Here is a 23412-nt window from a genome sequence, read left to right as displayed (position 1 = left end):
TATTCACAGGGAAGTTTTCCTCTGTGGTTCAAAGTTTCTTGTACCCTTCAGCGGGTGAAGGGTGTCTCCCTCCTTTAAGAAACTGTAAAGCCCCCTTTAAGAATTTTTTGAGAAGGAACATTTTTTTCATGTCCTATGGCCTCACTACTTTTTAGTTTTGTGACCTTGAAAAGTAGTGGTTTATGAGAAAGCACACAGCTAAAGAGGAATAAGACACTGGCTATGGCTGAGTATATGTTGTATATCCTTAATATGTTTGGATTGCTTCTATTACACAATCCTGTTTTGATAAATCTTTGTCGCGGAACAAGGATATATAAGGAGCTGTCAGTCATTGAGTCTACTTGTGTTACTATCATTTCTGAATATTGAATTTCATTCTCATGAATCTTGTTGAAAATATGTTGGGGTTTTTTCTCAGGTTCGCGTCAGTAAAGAGCAGGACCATCTTCTTATTTGTCCTCGAGGTCTGTCTTTTTCTGAGGTTACAGCAGGGATTTTGGTAAGTACAATGTCCATTTTTAATTACTTTCATTTCTGATTCTAGATGAACTGTCAAGTATTGTCTTTCTGCATGCACAGCCCTTTTTTTGTTTTGATAATATCTTAAAAATGTCATAATTATTCATATCAATACAAAAAGTACATAAATGCAGACTATATACATGTAATAGGTATCAGTATCTTTATTTGTTTGGAAATGAACACGCAACAAACATGAAGTCTGCCAAATCTGTTCTTTTTTCATCTCATTATTCAAGAAATCATTTAACAGACTAATAATACCTTTGATTTCTGTGCCAGGAGCTGACATTTCTTCTTCTAGTGATAATAAATGCCAGCGTATCCCACAGTACACATATCTGATGTTTTGAAAGACACATTAATTGGTAACCTCTCAACTCCTTATTAGAGTCTTCAGAGCTGCTTTTCTTTTCATTCTTTACAATGAACAAATTCTGTGTGCATGTTAAAACGACCATAACGACACTGAAATCAACTGGTGACAAGCGCTTTATTAGATTCATCACAGTTTAACCCATTCGAGCCTGGTTCAAGGCAGTTTACATCCATAAAGAAAGGCATATTTCTTTTTTTAATTCTTAGATATATTGCAATAACATTATCAGTATCATTGCAGATACAAAATACAGGCTGTTTACATTTTCATTTGCTGTGTGAAATATCAGTGTTGTCAGTAATTGCATCTGTAGATGGGCCTGGCCAAGCGAAAGTGAACATCTGGGTCAGTTTATTTTTTTCTATAAAGCAATACTTTTGATTACTCAGCATGAAAGACGTATATCTCTAGTTTCGAAAACTGTGTTTATTTAAATTGTACCTGAATTTTAAATGGATATATTAGAAAATATATGAGAATACACTGTAACTTAAGAACAGTAAAGGTTGTAAATGAATGTATACAGAATAAATTAAGAAAACAGCAATGTGTAAATAAATATGTTCAAAATATATGCCAGTGTCTAATCTTATATTTCATAATAATCAAATACTATAATGATTTTGAATGTTATTTATTAAAAGAACAGCAGAAAGATGTGTATTATTGTAATTAAAAATATGTGGCCAAAGACTGATAATTTTATCAGTATCTTAATAAAATCTTTCATTATTATTATGGTGCATCACACTGAACAAACACCTCACTCCGTTACTTTTTTGAATTCTCACTCCGTTACCATGAATTAATGTCTTTTAAAACTAAAATAAAAATTATATCAGTTTAATTTTTGGATATAATGTACTCTCATATATAAAGAAAAGTGTGGTATGCTAAATATTTGCACTTTCCTTGAGGAACAGCACTTTTGGGGATTTTTACTTTGTCTGTGATGATAAATTCATGTTTTTATTAAATAATTGGTTATTATTCCTTAATGGCGTGTTAAAGTACTTGCTTAGACCTACAGTTTGAGCTATTATGGTTACTGCTAAATTAATTTTTTAAAACAGATATGGAATGATTAGTATTGCTGCACAGTGCTTTGTCACTCCATTACTCACTTGACAAGGCCCAGATATGTAGTTATTATGTACAGAATCATAATGAAGTAGGATTGTCAGTTGTGTACACATATATGGTTTTCCATATATTGTGATAGTTTATGTTTTAATTGTTGAAAATTAATTACCTTAATCCGTTCCCAAACCTTTTTTCAGTTCATGGCCAAAAAGAGACATTTATTTTCTCTCCAGGATCCAAATGTATGAAAAAAATGTAATGGAGTTTCCTCACATGCACATTTTTCCTGCAAAACACTACACAGAACAGCTGAGATGAAAAGAAAACCCTTCCTCTGTTTGGATTTAAAGTACAAGTATGCAGATCTTTCAAAGTACTAGTACTATAGTGTACAAATACTTTATAAGCAAGAGTCACTAACAGTACATAAGTATTTTCAGCCAAAGTTAATTTAAAGTATCTAAAGTAAAAGGTGGGCCTACTCATTATGCAGAAAGACTGTTATCATTGTGTTATATTGTAATAGGAAGTTATATTATTGTTTTTGTCCCAAATATATGGGATTCTGATGTAATAGTTTGTCAATGTGGAGTTAGTTGTAGATAATTTGTATATACAGTCGTGGAAAAAATTATTAGACCACCCTTGTTTTTAAAATTTCTTGTCCATTTTAATGCTTTGTACAACTGAAGGTACATTTGTTTGGACAAATATAATAATAACATCAGAAATAGCTCTTTAATTTAAGAGTTGATATTTAGCCATTTTCCATGGTTGATTCCTTGATAACTAAAATCACTTCAGTTCTTACATCAATAGCTATGACATTGTACTGCCAAAAACAGTGCTTTTGGGCATTCCATATTTTCTTTTCTGTCTGTTTTAGTCACATGATACACACAGGAGTTAGTACATTGCATTATTATTATTGTTGTTATTGTTATTGCATAACCATTGTTTTTGATGACTTTTGATGGGCTAATCATTTTTTCTGCAACTGTAATACTGACTAACTCTTAGCTTAGAACACCATCAAATCATACAATGGTCGTCTATTATGTACAATGCTACAAATGACTAAGTGTCAAACATAATTAATTTAAAATATTTCCCTCTTAAATATGATAGAGTAGAAGTTTAAAGTGGCTTAAAATGGTGAAGTACATTATGTCACATTTGTAGTGTCATGGAATTAAATTGGCAGGAATGTAAACTCCCCACATTTTGGAGATTCCCACAGTTTCCATTTAACCTGATGAAAAAAAATTCTATATTTTAAGCAAATATTTCATTAGTATTCATTAGGCTGAATGACTCGTATCATTGTCTTGTAATATTATAGAATATGATGTCATTGTTTTGTTTTTTTTATCACTAACATAAGAGCATTTTGCTGTAAAGTTGTACTTTCTCAATGTGGAGATCATATATATATATTCTACTGGTTCCTTGTGTAGAATATATATCATCTTTTTAATGCTAAATCTTGTAAGTAATGAAGGCTGTTTTCACAATGCAGGAATAATTGCCGAAATTTGCGACACAGATCTGGTTATTTCATTATAATGTGAACAGCACAAATCACATGGAGTCTGATCTTTTCACGTCTGATCCAGTTCACTTCCATATGCGGTCCTGTAACAGATACAGATCTGATCCCTCAGTCTGAACAGTCGCATCAAAATTCATTCATTCTTTCTTTGCCACTTGAAATGTAAATATGTCACAACTCTGCACTGAGTGGAGTTACTCACTTCCTGTAAAGTGGTTCAAATGTGACATGTGCATGAATGTGGCACTAAAATTAATCTCAAACATACTATATAATAATGAGGCACTGAAAGGGACCTTTGTACTGCTAGTAGTTTTTTTTTTTTTTTATAGCTTTAAAGTATAATTTTGCACAACTTTCACTTGTAGTGGAATATTTTCACTGTGTATTAATTTTTTATATTGGGGAGTTAATGTTAAGACCTCAAACTCCACTGCCTTTGTTCATGTGCTGTGATCAGTTCACCATAGAATCTGGTATTAGCCACATATAAAAGAATAACAATAAGGAGAACAACCAACAAAAATATCAGACAGAGGCAGCAAATCAGAATTAAGTTTTAAGGATGTCTGTGTGAACACAGCCAAGCAGATATACAAATATAGAAAAATGTCATATTTGTACTGAAGTAGCGTACTTAAGTTGTATGCTAAGCATAATCCACCACTGGAATTAGGAAAATGGATTCACATGTCATAGCATTTTTTATACATTTTACTGTCAGTTGACTATAGTAAGTTTGGGAAAGACTACTTTAATTCTCTCTCAAAATCCTATTACTTGTACTGCAGTGACACGCATGTCCCTAAACACATCACCGTTTGTTTCTTTTCTTCCTATCTGTAGGTTAAGGTAAACATTATCGGCGACGTGGTGGACCAGGGTTGCACCGATCTCTCTATCGACCATTTTGGCTTCGGTCCTCATGCCGCCATTTACTCCATGCGCCCTGATGTGAGATGCATTATCCACATCCATACCCCCGCTACAGCTGCTGTGAGTATGCCCCAGGCCGACATTAAACAAACCCCATCTTTATCAAAACATAAAAACTGCTGCTAAATGTTGATTTTACACCAAAGTAGAGAACAGCCAAATTAAAAGCAATTCCCTGCATACTTACTTTATAGGCAGACACCCTGTATAATGCATTTCACATTTGCCTTGGAAGTACGGTTGTAAATGCACCTTAATGAACATCGCTGTGTAAAGTTTTATGTGTGACCGATAGCGAAAAAATGTGCCTCCCTTTAGACGCTGGTTCACAGTCTGAGTTGTTTTTATCCCGTGCTAACAGGTGTCCTCGATGAAATGTGGAATCCTGCCCATTTCCCAGGAGGCTTTGCTTCTGGGAGACGTGAGTTGCTTTGGTTACCATGGCAGCCTGGATAATAAAGAGGAGAAGGTGGAGTTTCAGAAAAACCTGGGCCCGACTGCCAAGGTACTGTCACAGCAAGGGACCCCCTCAATGCAGCTGTCACATGGGATAATGAAGACAGAGCATAAGATGATATTTGTACATGCTGGTCAGTAACTGTAAATAAATAAGTAGAATAAAAGTAGAGTACATAATTTATACAGTATGTAGTCCAGTTAACCCTCAAAGACTAAAAGTATCTACTGATATAAAATATGAATAACCCTTGAATCATTAATCATGTCAATACAGTGAAATAATTCAGGTAAAATGCAGTTTCTCAGCTTTTAATTGTCATTAGAAATGACCCATTTGGATTTTCTGAGGCTGTATAGTGAACATGGAAACACCATCATCTGCTGTTACATTGATTCACCAATAAAACCCATGTCATTTCACAAATGACAGTGGATGTAGATATGTTCAGTTAATGATACATTTTACTTCCTGTTTTGATATAATAACCTTTTAATTCACCCTGAGCTTTTATGAACATTTATGTGATTGGTAAATTAAATACAGAAGAATACCAAATTTTGACTGAAAAATGCAGAAGATAAAACAATGAGTGGTCATAAATTACTTAAGGAAAGGTTAGATGTAGAGTAAAATTCATGTGGAAGCCCCCACAGAAACAGTTATACATCATTAAGGGTCAAGTCATCTTTAACATATTTCCACAGTCTCTTAACACTGATGTTCTTGTTTAGATATATATATATATATATATATATATATATATATATATATATATATATATATATATATATATAGTGGTTAAAACATAGTACAGACATCTTTCAGTCCAGTGAACAACACTGAAAATGATAGATTTCACAAAAATGTAATTTATAGATGCCGACCCAAAAGAGCTCTCTCTGCAGGATACCAACAGTTCAACTCTTAGAACTTGTTGAAAGGTTGTTTTTTTGGGGGTTTTTTTTCATAGATGTTTTTTAGGGTTTTTCAGTGGAAAAAAACCCTGCAATATCACTGTAGACATTTGAGGGTGGACTGTTTACTTTAAGATGCAAAAGTTGTATTATCACCAGGGTTACCACGCTCATGAACAGTTTGGAAATTAAGCTAAATCATAAAAAACTTTAGAAATGTCATGATATTTAATTTATAATGATGTAAACTCCTAACCTTTTTGCTGAAATCTGCAGTTTTCAGGTTAAAATAAGTCCTAAGTTTTCCCTTTACCCTGATCTGCATTTTAAAGTTGATTATTCTAAAAATACTTCTCATGAGGGAGCATGACCCCGGATACCTCTAGAGAGTTCACCTTTTTCATCCGTGATGAGCTTACATCCTTGAATTTTTCGTCTAAATTAAAATCACAGAGCAAGTAAAATTATTAAATTGGCAAGACGACACTGAAAAAAAGGTGCTGTAAAAGGTTTTGTTGTTTTGGATAGTTTGTGATCTGTATTATCACAATCCTTAAAAAAAAAATAGCTCATTAGCTGAATAGTTGTGTGTATTTGAAGGCTGTATAAAATAACAATTAGAAAGTGAAAAAGGTCCATTTTTAATTTTAATTTAATAATCACTAAAGTCCACTTTTATGTGTGTACTTAAAGGTTGTTAATGGTCATGGAAATTCTAAGATTGAATCATTAAAATGTTGCACAATGTTCTCTACAAAATGTGTATAAACATTGGAATTCTAGAGGGTTTGCATAAGTCAGAAAATATGTTGTCATGTATTTGTTGTTGATACACATAGTAGTCAACTAGTGCACATTCTGTAGGTGAATATGACAGCGTCTCACATAAATATGTTGATTTATGGAGTCTAACATGTCCCCTGTGGTTTTTTTAGGTGATGATCCTGAGGAATCATGGGCTTCTTGCGCTGGGAGAAACAGTGGAAGAAGCTTTTCACTATGTCTATCACTCACAGCAAGCCTGTGAAATCCAGGTATAAAAAGTAAACCTTCACTGTGGAGAGTGGAATATACCACTGTGCTCAAAGTGTATTTGGAAATTTCAGTGTAGTTTTAGAATTAATTATGAGTGTACCACATGTCATTTTTAGTCCAACGGCCTGAAGGGTCTGATGGACTTATTGGTATCAGTTGTCTGTCGTCTGTCCATAAACATTTTTTTTAAGAATCTTCTTCTCCATCAGTCAGAAGGACTTGATATTTGTTGTGGAACATCTTTTGGGTAAGGTCTACCAAGTTTGTTCAAAGAATCGAGAAATACTGATTTTTACATTTTTTTATGAATTTTTGAAATTTTCAAAATCCCCATTGGTTTATAATGGGACACATTTCAAAGTGCTTTAACTTGAAAACAAATCAAATCAAAGTTTATTTATATAGCACTTTACAACAACATAAAAAGGCCCAAAGTGCTTTCCATCTAAAAGCATGATTCAATTATAAGATAGAAAGAGGTTAGTTGAGTACCATAAATATGCATAAAGTAATAGGACACAACACACATTGAGAAAAGAGACCACAGATTAAAACTTAATAGTGTCTCAGTGCTAAGGGTTAAAAGCGAGTCTAAACAGGGGAGGCATTAACCTGGACTTGAACAGGGGCAGGTCAGTAATGACTCACAAGTCAGGAGGCAGCAAAGTTGAAGATATTAGTCACTTTTCCATCAACCCTCAAACTATGTGACTATAACTTGCACATTAAAGTTTGCCTAGTGGTAAAATGACAATTTCGCCAAAATTCTCGTTTTTCGATGAAAAGTTTTTGTGCTGGCAAGAGGTGTTTTTTCAGGCGTAGCGAAATTGGTATATCATGCAAAACTGCAATGGAAAAACCTTTTTCCGCAGCCAGTCACATAAATTAAAAAAAAAAAACAGTTGTTGATGGATGTTACAACAAAGTGAAGAAGAAGAGTTTTAAAAGAAAAACTGCGTGGTATGTGTGGACACACCAGGAAACCAAATAATTTTTTAATTTAATATGGGATAGAGGGGTAATACATAATAATAATGAATATATCTGTAAGTCAACATGATCTTTATGTTCGTCGCCATGTTTATGGAATGACTTGTCATGTCATCGGTAATAAATAAACAAATCATCGCATTTGTGATTTAATGGAAAAGCCAGATATGCACTTCTGTTTTTCCAAAATTTAGTAAATATCAGTAAAGTTTTGCACACGTGTCCAATGGAAAAGCCACTATTATAATGACTATTGGCAATTAATGTCTTTGAATATGCCATTGGACTACAGGACCTATTTTTCTTTTGTGTTGCAAATGAATCAATCTTTTTGGTTGTGAAGAACATATTCATTTAAGAGTCCTTGAAAGAAAAGAAAGGCTGATGTTTGACAAGAGAAAGTTAAAAAAAAAAAGAAAAGTAAAATACACAGAGGATTTTTCCAGACAGAAGCAGGTGGAACCCTGCGGTGCTACTTAGACACTCATGTTGCTTTGTGTCAGCAAGATGGTTCAGATGAATTTTAGTTTCCAGCTGTGTCTGGACAGTATTTGATCCTCCTGTTTTTGACAGATAACCTGAATCACCAGCAGATAATTATAAATCCTTGCATTATTATAGAAAGAGTATTTGTTCATTCCAGCACTGGCTGTCGCACTGTACATGGACAATGGAGGCACGAGGGAAAGTGTTGATTGCAAAGAATGAGAATTTGTCTAATAAAGTCTAAAGTTTTAAATTGCACTAAATTAATAATTTTGTTGACCGATGGCCTTGTTTAGGTGAGTGCGATGTCATGCTCCGGCGGCGTGGACAACCTTGTACTTCTGGACAGAATGAAGTTTAAACCCCTGACCCAGGGAGTGGCCGCTGCCGGTGTGGTGATGGACAATGAGGTCAAGTGGAAAGTGGGTGAGGCCGAGTTCGAGTCCCTAATGAGGATGCTAGACAACCTGGTGAGTGAACCTTGACCTGTGCCCTATGATGCTTTGAGTTTCCTGTCTTAGGCGTTTCCTCAGGAAGTGGCTGATTAGAGAACACAATGAGACTTTTTTAATCACAAAATAATTGTAGAAATGAATCATATTGTTTAACACACACTTCCTTACTGTGGTTTTATTTCAGTCCAATACCAGATGACATGTTTTCTTGTTAGTGGTGTGTGCATGGAGGTGTTGTACCCTGAAGAGTTCATTGCTTTGCTGCGTTCCTGTCAGTGTGCGCCTCGCTGTCCTAACCACACTGCTAATGACCACGGTCTGACATGTAGTATGGATACACAAGATGTCAGAACGAGTCTGTTGGAGTGTGCTACTATCTAACAACTGTGGCTGAAGTGGGCTGCAGCTGTGTTAGCTCTCTGTGATCGTAGCTCCTCCACCCCCCCTTCAATCATAGCTTCCAGATGGTAACGCCTGCTGTGGGCAGCGCAGACCACACAGTTGCTTAGTGTGAGGGCTCTGGTATACCGAACTTTGAAATTGGATTTGGCGTGTTCATAATGACCGTAGAACGCTGGTGCCGAGTGCAAATGCCAGTACTGTCATTGCGACCGGAGGTCCGTCCTTTCATGCCAAAAGGTGGAGTTTGTGGTGAGACAGACACGGTGCAGTCCAACACAAAGAAAACACAGACTCTGAATGTATTAAAAGTTACAGTGAATTATACAAGATCAAGAAGATTTATAAACAGCCTAGGGCAATTTTTAAGCAACACAAACAGAAATGTAGATGAAATAAAGATTAGTCATTCCCAGCAACAGAACAGGCAGTCTGATGCTCTCCAACATAAATGTCTTTATCTATTTAGTATATCCGAAAAGCAATCCATCACAAAATAGTGATAACTTTGTTGTGTCAGTGAAAAATGTATCTTAACTCTCCAATTGAACTCTGATCTGTAACAAATCCCACAACATAAGGACATTTGTGCTGTAGATAAAAAATATGAATACAAGAATATATCACAATGTTTGTAGAAGCTGACTGAAATCTTAAAATCTTGGACCCTACTCTAAATATATATGCAGTAAATGTATAATGTCTCTTTTATTCTGCACTGTTTTCTGCTGTTTCATAGCTGTGTTGTACCTGATACCTACCTGCATGACAAAAAGAATCTACATAAAAATAGCTGTAATGAACTGACATTAAGCCTCTACCCGTAATGGTCATTAGCAACTTTGATGTGTGTAAAATGAGGTTTTAATATGCTCTTGCTCTAAATGGTAGTGAACCAGACCATATGGAAATGAAAAAAATATATATTAAAAAACTCACACAGCCGTGTAAAGCACTGTGTACTCAGCGACACTTCTGAAAAGATATGGGAAGGACTTACAGTGAGACGATGGAAAACCCAAATATGGGATTTTTTTTTTCTTTTGTTTTTCTGGTTATACATAGTATATTGCCTGTCAGAACATACCAGATTCAGTTTTGATTGCCCTGTTGTACTGCTGACTTCACTGCACATATAGAGCTCCCATCTGTAGTTTTCTCGTTGTCTTTCCCTGTGTTTGATGTATTGTTAACAGTACTCCCCTTTAAATCAAAGTTTTCTCTTCTCCCTCTGAAACTGGGCCCGTCTGCAAAAAAAAAAATCCTCCTTGTACATACAGAGTTGTTTAAATATTTACAAGTATTGTGTAAGTGTATCCTGGGTGGCCTGTGCATCTTTTCAATTCAGTGTCTTTTACAATGAATTTTATTTGTTATTTTTGATGAATAGATTGTCCGGAAACACCATAAAAACATCCACTGTTGGGAAACAGATCCTTATTGGGAATGAAAGCTACAATATTTTTCCTCTCCGTGTGTTTTTCTAGGGATACAGGACCGGCTACTCTTACAGGAACCCAATTGTCCGTGAAAAGCCTCGCTCCAAGAACGACGTGGAGATTCCTGCCACTGTGTCTGTTGTGCCGCCAGAGGACAGCGACCTGGGTCTGCGGAGTCCATTCAAGTTTATGGTGCAGAAACAGCAGCGAGAACGGACCCGGTGGCTTAACTCGCCCAACAGCTACTTAAGGGTCAATGTTCCTGAACATTCACCAAGTGGGGATGTCAGTCCCAGAACTAAGACCATGGTAAGTTCATTTTCTAAGACATTGTACAAAAGAAAGTTGCTCATTATAATCCAAACCGTTCTGGCCTCAGATAGAACCCGTTTGAGTGCCAGTGTTCCTTTATATTAGTCTGCCCTCTTGTGGCAACTGTGACAAATGCACCTCAATGCTTTTCCTTTTTCAGTCACCTTTTCTTACACGTCTTGTACTTCCAGTGGATGAAGTCTTCGGACCCAGGAAACGCCGTCGGAACCCCAATAAAGATCGAAGACCCCAACCAGTTTGTCCCACTCAATACCGATCCAGCTGAGGCTTTGGACAAGAGGAACCGGGTCAGTTGCATCATGGCATTTTTAATAAAACACTAGTATTCTATATAATAATCCTAAACCTTTGTTTCTCATTATCATAATAGTTACATTTGGAAATGAAAAGAACAAAAGTCAAGCCGTAATTATTGTTTTTTCTTCTGATTTGTATTCATAACCTCATCAGTCAGTAACCAGCCAGTGACATTCCTCTATAATTCATGAGGTTTGGTCCATTTCTTTTCATTTTCCATTTACCCCTGCACTTAATATGCATGGTTGTCATGCTCATGAAAAAAAAAACTTCAAAAAAGTTTTAAAATCTTGCCGTGGAAGGTTATGGAGTCTCTTCCCCATTAGGCTAAAAAATTTCTTTAATAAAACTTTATGAAATTCAGATGACATAAATTCATAAAGTGGTAGAGCAATAAAATGAATTACTTCCAATATGAGTTTTTCTCCATGCTGACTCAAAAATCGACTGTATAGCCACATTTTAAAACTCTATTATATATACACAGTTGCCCTTAAAGTTGGAATCATTTGGTTTTAGACACCTTCCTCTTTTTATTCCAATTCATACACATCAGTAATCACCTTTGACCAGGTACAACGATTACATACTGAGTCCCAATTACACTTTATTTAGCAAAAATAAGTCACATTGTCACAATCAGTTCATGAGAAGAGGTCAAGTATCGTATTCCTGCTTTCTAGACAACAGTGTAGTATTAAATTTATATTATATATTATGTCAAATTATGTATTACAGTGTTACTATTACATCAGAAAATCTTCTTTGTGGGGGAGAATAACCCAAGACTCTCTAGAAGATTCACATCTTTGTCCTCCTTTTAAACCTGAATTTTATCAGTGTTGAAATTAATAATACTATAGATTGAAATGAAAACACTGACGAGACCTTTTAAGAATGGAGTACATTTCATTGTATTTCTGGAGTTTTGTTGTTGTTGTTGTTACTTGACATAAAACAGCATTTTTGCATAATCAAGAAAACACCATATTAGCCTAATAGTTGTATTATGCCCCGTTTCCACTGCATGGTATCAGCTCGACTCGACTCGGCTCAGCCTTTTTGCGTTTCCATTACCAAAAAGGACCTGGAATCTGGTACCCGGTAGTAGTTTTTTGGTATCACCTCTGCCGAGGTTCCAAGCGATACTAAACCGTGACGTGTAAACACTGCAGACCACTGACTGGCCAGACAGTTTTCTCTGTGACCCGCCGTTTTACAAAAAAACAGATGCAGAAGTTGACAGTAAATATAGTGGTACATTAATCCACATGATAACAGCCCAAAACTACACCAGGGTCGGTCGAGGAGATTCAGTCTTTGGTGGCCGATGCAAAAATTCAAATGAGACAACACACAACGAGCGAGTTTTATCAGCAACTCTCTTAACAGACGACATGGAAGTAACGCGCTGCATCGCTATAACGTTCAGGTACTGTAAAGTCGGTAGTATCTTGTAATGGAAACGTTCTCCAGGAATACCGAGTCGAGCCGAGTCCAGCTGGTTCCACGTAATGGAAACGCAGCATTAGTAAATACCTGCTCATGTACTTCTTTTTATGTCTTAATTTCTGTGAAATATATGGGAACCCTGAATATGTGTATTGAGAATCATATGGAAGGAGTAAACTACTGTATTTTCTTTATTAGATACGAGACCAGCACAGAGGGGACCAGATGACTCCAGGACCAAAGTCTCAGTTACTGGCAGGCATTGTTGTGGACACTGTACCAGGACCAGTGAGTATATTTAGTACCATTAACAGTCTTAAAGCTCATGGTATATTAGTCTATTGCGAGTGCTCTGTAAATAGATAGGGATGTAAATACATGGTTCCCGTGGTGTCTTAAAAATTCGTAAAACTCTTGAATTTACAAATCTGCATTTAATACCTTAAAAACTCTTTAAAAGGTATCAAATTTCATATGGTAGGTCTTAAGTTATGTTGCTATAAATGTGTTTAAATGTGTCTAAGCTGCAAAGAAAGTAACGTTAGTCTACTCAGTTTCACCTGTTCCAACCTGACAATTTATTTTGAAATTAGGAACCAATTATTGCAAACTTTGCAGCCCGTTGGGAAAAATGACTCGGCACTCTGGGAATTGAGGCATTGGAATAAATAAATACATTTTCTTAAAGTCTAAGAGTCACAAATTTTTGCCAGTATGGCTGTGAAATAGGCTTTAAATTCTGTTCTAAGTAGTCTTAAAAAGTCGTAAATTTAACTTGTAGGAACCCTGAAATAGACATTTTAACTGTGTCTTCATATTTTCTCAGATATTTGGATTTATCTTATGCAGAGAGAAAAATGAAGTTGCCGTTAAAAAATGCAGTACATGAGATAATCCTAATGTTCCCTGTGCTTTCCTTTTTATCAGGCTTTCATTATTGAAGATGAAGAGCACTTACGCTCTCTTCCCCCCAACCCTTTCAATGAGCTAACCGAGAAGGCGCTGGAGGATTACAAGAACATGGTGGAACGAAAACAGCAAGGCCAAGAAGGTAGTCACTGCTATTTTTTCTAAGAGATGTAGAAAACCTCTAATCATTTCAGTGTACATGTGGTTTAAGTGGGTTCACATTTAACACAGTGGGTCCATATTTACAGTCGTCACACACATTCTTTTTGGTCATAGAAGTCACAGAAGAAAGTAGGATATCAAGATGAATACAGAATCGTACACTATTAAAAACTGTTAAAACTGCAACGAAAAATATAGATTTATAATGTAAAAAAAATGAACAAACAAATTGGATCCCATCTGACTCTCAGTATTTTACTCACATTTCCCTGTGCTCACATAATAACTGTGTTATTAGCCTATAGCCCAGTTTAATAAGTCAAGTAAGAATTCTTTGTCTCTGCCTGGAGAAAGTGCTGGACCCGTGTTCACTGAAACGAAAATATTCCTGCAAAAACGCCATGAGGAAAACATCGTCCGTCTGTGGGTTCACTCTTCTCCTGAGCTGTGAAGTCAGCTCACATTGATGCTGAGAGAAGAGCAGAAAAGACGATGGTCTTGTCAATCTACTCATGCCTTGAAGAGGACTGTAGACGAGGCAGAAATGTGTGGGAAACATTTCAAACATTTCTACAGATGTGTACTGAGAGCAACAACCATTATTTTTCACAGTGGCAGCAACTCTGTGTTGGAATCCGTCTGATACTTAAGAGCAACAGAATTAGTTTGTGAAGCTGTGCTATTGAAAAACCATAAAATAACACAACAATATTAATATTACTAGAAGAACAGTACCTGATTTTACCTAGATCATGCACGCTGTTTCCAAATCTGAAACCAGAATATATTCAGCATGTCCGGATTTTGAATTATGCACAAATCAGTAAATATTCATTAGCAGTATATTACAAACATATCAAATTCAGATGGCTTTCAATGCCTGAAAGAGACATTCAGTGCAGTCCAAAGTGACATAGAGCTGAAACCTGGAGTTATTACTCTTAGCGAACTATTTATTATTATTCTTATCTATATTATAAAAGCCAAGTGACCTCTGTGCGTGCGTGTATGTGTATCAGCTTTATAACTGAAAAACTGGACAGAGCTAGCCTGTGCCTTTTGGAGTACTTATGTAATTTGGGTCAAGGATCAGACAGACAAAAACTGCATATTGATACAACCAATACTTTTGGAGTTATTAGTTTTTAAAATTACAATGGGTTTACAGGCGGCCTGGGTTCACAGCCGCAAATGGGGGGCTGGTTCCACTCTGCCAGTCAGAGCCAGCCTGTTAATGTCCCCTCTGGACCCCACCACCACCACCGTAACATGGTGACAGACCTGCACTGACTCCAATCAGATGGACCTGACTTCAGCAGATCTGCATCCGGACACCACACACACTAAGAAGTTCACTGTAGCCCAGTTCCACTGCCCTGGTCCCCAGGTCACACATGGCCCGTTAACACTCCCCCACCACCCACCATAACACGGTGACACACCATTCTGCAGACTAATCGGACGAACCTGAGTTAGGATCTACACACAGGACCAAGAGTGAGTCACAATAAACCGTCATCTTCAGTCCTGTATAAAAGTCTCTGGTCCACATCCATGTCAATACTAAACTGAATGAGGGCACTTCTGTTTCTTCCTTATCTGTGTGTTACACCAGTAAACTTAGTCAAGTCATCAAGTAAAGTGAATGTAAAAAAGTCATACAGTAACATTACTATAAATCCCTTTCAAGTAAATATTTATAGTCACTATGAATGCATTCTTTTAGGTTACTTGGGATTTCAATACATAAAAAAATGAGGGCCATTCTGTTTCTTCCTAATCTGCGTGTTACACCACTAAGCTTATACAAACTTTGCATAACTTAGGACCAACTTCTACAAAAACTCTGCTCCCCATTTTATCAACTCTACTGCTTCTAGAACCCGTGGATTCTCACAGGTCAACACGCTCATTCTTATTATTAGTGTTATTATTATTATAGAACTCATTAGTGACCCTGTATTCCCCTCAAAGTTCAGGTGTCTAGAATTTACAGCCTGGGTTTTTATTTGGGCAAGTGGTGCAGCATTTTTTGGGAAATGATAAAGCCCCAAAATATGATCAGCTAGGTGAGGATATGATAAAAAAAAACGTGTCTGGGGATCAGTCGCAGAATGTCACTCACATTAATTTCCTCTGCTCAGCATGACCATGGTGAATGACTTTGAAAATGAAAGTATTCCTGAAATAAAAACCAGGTACCAAGGGGCTTCAACCCAAACATGATGGTGATTACTGTTGGTTTTACACCAGGAAACTGTCACGATCCACAAGAACAAGCGTCAGAAACATTTTGGAAGCTGAGCTGTTGGGCTCTACTACTTATTTTTATTCTTAATTGGTTGTAACTGTCATTTCTATCTGCAAATCTGTCCAAATTAACACAAAAGATAAGATTTGCTAAGATAAGATATGACTTTAGTGATTCCACTGTGGGGAAATTGCAGTGTTTGCAGCAGCAAAATACAGAAAACAGTGATGAAGACTCTTCTGTACATACATGCTTATTATTAGTTACATATTTGCATTATAGTTGCACATGATGTTGATATTGATATATGATATGATATGAAGGATATTGATATGATAATGGGGGGGGTTACAGTGAACTGTTGTATCGTCAATATATCATCTTCAGACACACAGTGAAGGGTGTTTGCAAAACATTAGATCATTAATGTGTTTTTTGCTCTCAGAACCCTGATGGATAAAATATTTTTTCACATTTGGAATCAGCATACATGATTTAGTCAGATTAGGTGTTTTTCCCTCAGTAACAGATGAAACATTTTTTGTTTAGTAGTCCAGTGTAACTTCAAGATTCACAGTATTGCTAATTTTGAGGAAAAAATACTGAAGGCCTGTGTTTTGCAGAAGAGGATGATGCCACAGATGCAGATGAGATGACCACATTCGACGGCTCCACTATCTCCCTCTCACTGTCTCCAATAATGACACCAGCTAAGCAAGGTAGGCCAATGCAGAGTAGGTTTGATGAAGAAAATGAAATGGTTCATCATTGTAGAAGAACTAAAAACCGCCTGAAGTAGAATGGATAGTATTTATTCGACTGTCTTTTAAGCGTAACTGCTTTTTGATCTACATCACTCCTCGCTGACTTGGTTTTCATCCGTTGACAGACTCAGTGCCTAATGGGAAAGACCACCTGACAGAGACAGAGGAGGATCTGAGCATCGAGGTATCCAAAATGAGCATGAGCACATCTGAGAGCATGGAAATCTCCATAACAACAAAGGAGAAGACCGGGGAACCTCAGACCCCCGAGAGCCAAACGAAGTCCCCCAAGAAAAAGAAAAAGAAGTTCCGCACTCCTTCGTTCCTGAAAAAGAGCAAGAAAGAAAAAAAGGATAAAGAGAAAGAAAAGGAAAAGGAAATAGCTGAAGCTTGAACATGTGGACTGACTGAAGAAAAATCAAGTTACTGTTGAAAGTGGTTGAAGGGAAGTGAAATAGAAGAAACAACTATCCTTCAGTCAGACAACTTCCTTCATTCGCAGCTTTTATTTCACATAAAAGGAACCCGGTATGTGGCAGCAGATGGTAAAATGGATGTTTTAAACCACTCCTTTATGATTCCATAAAACAAAACCAAATGAAAGATGATCATAAAACTGCATATTAGTAGATGTTACAGGTTTACCCATATTTTCAGTGGGCTTTCAAAAAACACACATCATAAGAAACACAGGCTTTGAGGTTCGTGAATATGTTTGATTTGGACCTGTTAAGTATTTCAGATTTTTTTTTTTCTTTTTGCACATGTTCAATATGAATGTAAACTGAAAGCTAAAGAAAATTGTTAAACAATTTTAAGACTGAACCATTTGCCAGTAGTGTGGACTGAGCATATAACAATAAGACATTTTGCCTTATAAGAAGTACGAGTTGTATCCAGACTTATTCATAGTTACACTATTATGTAATAATATATGTGGGTTTATGAAAATATAGTGTTTAATAGTTATAATGAATTTGATAGTCTTTAATTACTTATACTTTACATACTAACTGTACTAAACATGCTGTGACTGATAAATAATACTTTATGGTATGTTTTTTCATTTTTGTCAGCGGTATTGTTCCCATGGTTGCTGCTCAGTTGTATTTGTGACATGGAGTCGACTGATGTTCAGAAAGAGCCAAGCAGTGAAATGTTCCGTAGTGAAGGCTGTAAGTGAGAAGGTTCGACTTTTACAGAATTGACGGATAATCGCTCCTCGTACAGATTTGACACGACGCTGAAAGTGCCAAACTTGAATCGCAGAAAGTCGTGGTGGATGTTTTTGTCTTCATATAGCCGACGGCAATACACAGTGGAAAGCTTTTCTCTGTTAGAGTGTGATATAAAACTATTTTAGAGGACCATATATTTACATCCCAGTCTATAATGTGAACGACTTTGTTTTTCTTTTTTTTTTTTTTTTTTCATTTTATTTTATTTTATTTTGACCCAAAGGGAGTGAAATGCTTGTAAATAGTTTGTTTTTGTGAAGTTCTTTTGTTACACTAAACCAAAATTAAGATGTTAAATGAAACAAATGTGACAGTACAATCTGATATCATTATTTTAGCTTTTTTTTTTTTTTCTTATACAGTTTTTACTCATTAAACTCCTTATTTACTGAACACATACAGCACATTTTGTTTACATAATGTTATGACTTACGTAAGTTTAGTGCCTAGTGCTTGGATATTCTCTGTTTACATTGTTATACGTATGGCCTGTTTTTTCTTTATTTTTTTTCTCTCTTTGGTTTTCCTTTATATACAGCCACCTTACAGTCCTTTGCCTTCCAGCTAATGTAATAATAAACTTGGGATAATGTTTCCGTAACTGCTTTATTGCTCTCTTACTCAAAGATACATCTGTCTTTGTTCGTGTTTTCTTCTTTTTTTGATGACGTGGGGTAGATATGAACTCCTTTCATACACTTCATTTTGTTATGAAAGTCTAGCCTGTCATCCCTTCTTCTTACAGTCTTTAAACGTCCACACAGCATGGACTAAAGCTTCCTACAGTTCTGTTTACACAGCTTTAGTTTAAAAGAAAAACGCAGCGTCCCATAAAACAATGGACCCTGTTTAGTGATAATTGACCGTGTGAATGTGTATAATCAGGCTTCTGCCATGATATGAATGGGCGTTGTCATGGTAATCCACTGAGAGGGGCTGCGGAGACAAAGAGGAGATTTGGTGTCTCCAACAGGTGTTCACGTTGGGGGAGTGACAGGATGTATACCTACACCACCCCCCATTCGACAAACACACCTCAAACGAGACATATGGGAAAAAAAACCACATCAAAAGTGTAGGATAAAACATCATTAAGACACGACTAAACCGTCCAAATATGGCAGTTATTAAAACCAAACCCTGTTTAACCATTTATAGGGCTCTTATAGAAATACTCTGATATTCAAAATTTTAATAATTCACTGGAGGACATAAAACTTCATTACTTTTGTGAATTTTTTCAACATTTTTTATTGTCATCTAGAAAATAAAAGTCAATGAAGTTACCATATTTGGTTCCTTACGCACAAATGCCACAAAAAAAAAAACCCAAAAAATCCAAGAAGTACAGGGTGGGGAAGCAAAATTTACAATATTTTGAGGCAGGGATTGAAAGACAGTGTATGACCAATTAGTTTATTGAAAGTCATGAGAATTTATTTGCCACAAGAAAATTTACATAATAGAAAATGTTTTTATTCTGTGTCCTCCTTTCTCAATAACTGCCTTCACACGCTTCCTGAAACTTGCACAAGTGTTCCTCAAATATTCAGGTGACAACTTCTCCCATTCTTCTTTAATAGTATCTTCCAGACTTTCTCGTAATAGTTTTGCTCATAGTCATTCTCTTCTTTCCATTATAAACAGTCTTTATGGACACTCCGACTATTTTTGAAATTTCCTTTGGTGTGACCAGTGCATTCAGCAAATCACACACTCTTTGACGTTTGCTTTCCTGATTACTCATATGGGCAAAAGTTTCTGAAAAGGTATGGATAATAGTGTTAGGTATGATTATGACATCAATATATGTTTGGTCTCAAAACAATTGACGTAGTGCCTGCTGAAAAAAACAACTAAATGTTCATTGTAAATTTTGCTTCCCCACCCTGTATATATTAAAAAAAAAAAAAAAAAAAATACAAGAAAAACATATGTAGGGTGAAAGGAACATATATTTTAGAACATTACAACATAAGTGCTGATCCAGACGCCTATCAACATACACATTACTCATTACATTAGTACCATTACTTCATAATACCTAACAAAGCAGGTACTCTCACCATTCTTGCAGACCTGAGATAATTACCTCACTGTCCTCACTATAACTGTCGCTGTCACTGTCTTCTAACGTGTGCAAAAAAAAAAAAAAATAATAATAATGTGTGCAAAAATAAAAAAAAATAGTCACTTGCCCAGTTAAGTATTAATAAGCATTTCCCTGGACGTACATACACATAAATACTTTCTATTAACGTTATTTTATTTCCTTATCGTCAGGGTCAGGCTCATGACTTGTTACGTGAAAAATCCTTTAGAATGTGTGGATGACAAAGCTTAGTGCTGAGCTCTTCCACGCCCTGACAGCGCTAAGGAGACGACAAAGCAGGTGACACACACTGGCCCGCTGGAGTGTCCTTCTGTTGTGACCTCAGGGCAAAGTGCACCCATTGTTTTAATACAACAGAACAGGCGCTGGGGAAGAGAGACAGAGATAGAGACAGACAGACTAGTAAGTAAGTACATTTTATTTATAGAGCAATTTTCACAGACAGAGTCGCAAAGTGCTTTACAGTGCGAAGTACAAATAAACAGCACAAATAAAAACACCATTAAAACACGGTAAAATACAATTAGAATATAATAAATACATAAAGTGCAATCAGTTTGTAGCAGCCCTGAGACTAGATAGATAGATAGATAGATAGATAGATAGATAGATAGATAGATAGATAGATAGATAGATAGATAGATAGATAGATAGATAGATAGATAGATAGATAGATAGATAGATAGATAGATAGATAGATAGATAGATAGATGTTTTTCTTGTAGTGTGGAATGGTTACCACATGCTCCATACAGACACACAGCAGCACCAAGTGACTCTGCCTCCTCTGTGACAGCCGAGCCACTGGTGTAATCCTCAGGCTTTTCAGATTACTCCAGTTGGGGTCACATTCTACACCAACCTACAGCGGGTCAGCTTTCCACACTGTTGCTATCAGCACATTAGTCTCTGCACAAGCCCGTCAGCACAGATATGAGCCTTTTCCCGGTGAAAAGTTATCAGGATGAATGCTGCGCGACTCCGACTGCGTGTATATGTACGCAAAAGCAGAAGGTGAAGGGTTTTATATTTGATGCATTTTATTACAGAAAACTGCCACAAACACCAGGCTAGTTCAAAACAACAACATTTTTCAATACTCCTTTGCATTTGTTCATTAGTGCAGGCTTTATTTTTTAGCGTTGTGTTCTTTAGTGTCCAGATCGGGACCGTCTATAAGACTTAGGCCTTGCCAGACAGCTGAAATAGACTCCATGGGAGGGTGTTCTCTCTCACAGGCGTCCGTTACAGGCCTGGCCACATCTGCAGCAGGCCAGCCATCTGCACCCATTGTCTCTGAGGCACAACACAGCCCTGCACGCATGGCTGCTCACGTAAAGGCCAGCCCTTTCCCCTCTGCCCTCCTCCATACCTAACAGTCTGGGGAAAGCTGACTTCTTAATTTGTTAAAGGGGGAGGGGGGGGGGTGTTAGAAGAAGCTGACCATCAGGCTCTGAGTTTATGCATTTTCAAGGTGATTTGTTTAGTGTTAAAATAGTGCGTGGAGAAGCAGAATACAGTGGTATTATCATGTAAATGTCAAGGATCCACTGGGTTTGAAGTGTTCATTTGCATTTCCCTTTATTTAACCAGTTGAAAGCCTCACTGAGATAAAAAAAAAAAAAAAAAATGTTTTCAATGAGATATCTGGTCAGTGTTGTGGAATGACTTTGCAACTTTTTATTGTAAAAAAAGAATTAAAATGGCCTTAAAGCTGTAATACTTTATTTAAATGGCAAATTATTAAGAAAAAAACATGACGATAATGAGGAAAAGTCTGATAAACTGAGTAAATTTGGCTTAAATACTGTATGATGCTTAAACAATAATAGTGAAGAAACAGAAAATACAGTGATATTTATATGAGTAGTGGCCCTTCAGCAACTCAAAAGGCTGGTATGATGTTATAACTGAATCTAGTAGGTAAAAAAAAAGACTTGAAATGACCTTGAAACTGTATTAGTTTATCTAAGTAGTAAATTATTAAGAAAAGGCATGAGGAAAAGCATAGCAGACTGACCAAATATGGTTTAAATAGGATGTTTTAGTGAAGAAATTGAGGAAATACTGAGTAGTATTTTTTTGAGTAGTGGCATTTCAGCAACCCAGAAGGCTGGTATAATGTTATACGTGAGTCTAGCAGGTAAAAAAGGGACTTAAATGGCCTTGAAACTGTATTAGTTTACCCAAATAGTGAATTATTAAGAAACACCATGAAGAAAATGAGGAAAAGCATAGCAGACTGACCAAATGTGGCTTAAATATGATGTTTCAGTGAAAAAATTGAGAAAATACTGAGTAGTATTTTTTTGAGTAGTGGCCTTTCAGCAACTCAGAAGGCTGGTATGATCTTATAGCTGAATCTACTGGATAAAAAAAGACTTAAAATGGCCTTGACACTGTATCATTTCATCTAAATAGTAAATTATTAAGAAAAGGCATGAAGAGAATAAGGGAAAGCATAGCAGACTGACCAAATATGGCTTCAATATGATGTTTTAGTGGGAAAAATTAGAAAATACTGAGTTGTATTTTTTGAGTAGTGGCCTTTCAGCAACTCAGACTGCTGGTATGATCTTATAGCTGAGTGTAGTAGGTAAAAAAAAACAAAACACTTAAAATGGCCTTGACACTGTATCATTTCATCTAAATAGTAAATTATTAAGAAAAGGGATGAAGAGAACAAGGGAAAGCATAGCAGACTGACCAAATATGGCTTCAATATGATGTTTTAGTGAAAAATTGAGAAAATACTGAGTTGTATTTTTTGAGTAGTGGCCATTCAGCAACCCAGAAGGCTGGTATGATCTTACAGCTGAGTGTAGTAGGTAAAAAAAAAGACTTAAAATGGCCTTGAAACTGGATCAGTTCATCTAAATAGTAAATTATTAAGAAAAGGCATGACGAGAATAAGGGAAAGCATAGCACACTGACCAAATATGGCTTCAATATGATGTTTTAGTGAAAAAATTGAGAAAATACTGAGTAGTATTATTTGAGCAGTGGCCTTTCAGCAACTCAGAAGACTGGTATAATGTTATAGCTGAGTTTAGCAGGTAAAAAAAAAAAAAAAAAAAGACTTAAAATGGCCTTGAAACTGTATCAGTTCATCTGAATTAAGAATAAAATGTGGAGAATCAGGGTAAGCATGGCCAGCTGTCTAAATTTGACTTCAATATGATTTTTAAGCAACAATAGTGAATAAACTGACAAAATGTGGAGTGATATTTTTATGACTATAGT

At 36.2% G+C, this 23412-nt stretch overlaps 1 protein-coding gene across 3 annotated transcripts in view; it reads left to right on the top strand.

Annotated features, from left to right (window-relative positions):
* LOC115434693 (gamma-adducin-like) overlaps positions 1-18657 on the top strand; it is a 33735-nt gene extending 15078 nt beyond the window's left edge. For all 3 annotated transcript variants that reach the window (XM_030156774.1, XM_030156775.1, XM_030156773.1), the window contains 11 exons: positions 422-502; positions 4383-4532; positions 4834-4977; positions 6782-6880; positions 8654-8827; positions 10699-10959; positions 11154-11270; positions 12931-13020; positions 13660-13783; positions 16678-16773; positions 16944-18657. In XM_030156774.1, the coding sequence (XP_030012634.1) occupies positions 422-502; positions 4383-4532; positions 4834-4977; positions 6782-6880; positions 8654-8827; positions 10699-10959; positions 11154-11270; positions 12931-13020; positions 13660-13783; positions 16678-16773; positions 16944-17212 (1605 nt within the window). In that variant the 3' untranslated portion in view covers positions 17213-18657. The remainder of the gene's footprint in view (positions 1-421; positions 503-4382; positions 4533-4833; positions 4978-6781; positions 6881-8653; positions 8828-10698; positions 10960-11153; positions 11271-12930; positions 13021-13659; positions 13784-16677; positions 16774-16943) is intronic.
* Positions 18658-23412: the final 4755 nt, after the last annotated feature.

Source organism: Sphaeramia orbicularis, chromosome 15 (genome assembly GCF_902148855.1).
Source record: "Sphaeramia orbicularis chromosome 15, fSphaOr1.1, whole genome shotgun sequence".
NCBI classification, from domain to species: domain Eukaryota; kingdom Metazoa; phylum Chordata; class Actinopteri; order Kurtiformes; family Apogonidae; genus Sphaeramia; species Sphaeramia orbicularis.
The sequence above is the reverse complement of the archived record's forward strand: the minus strand, read 5'-3'. Positions and strand labels throughout refer to the sequence as shown.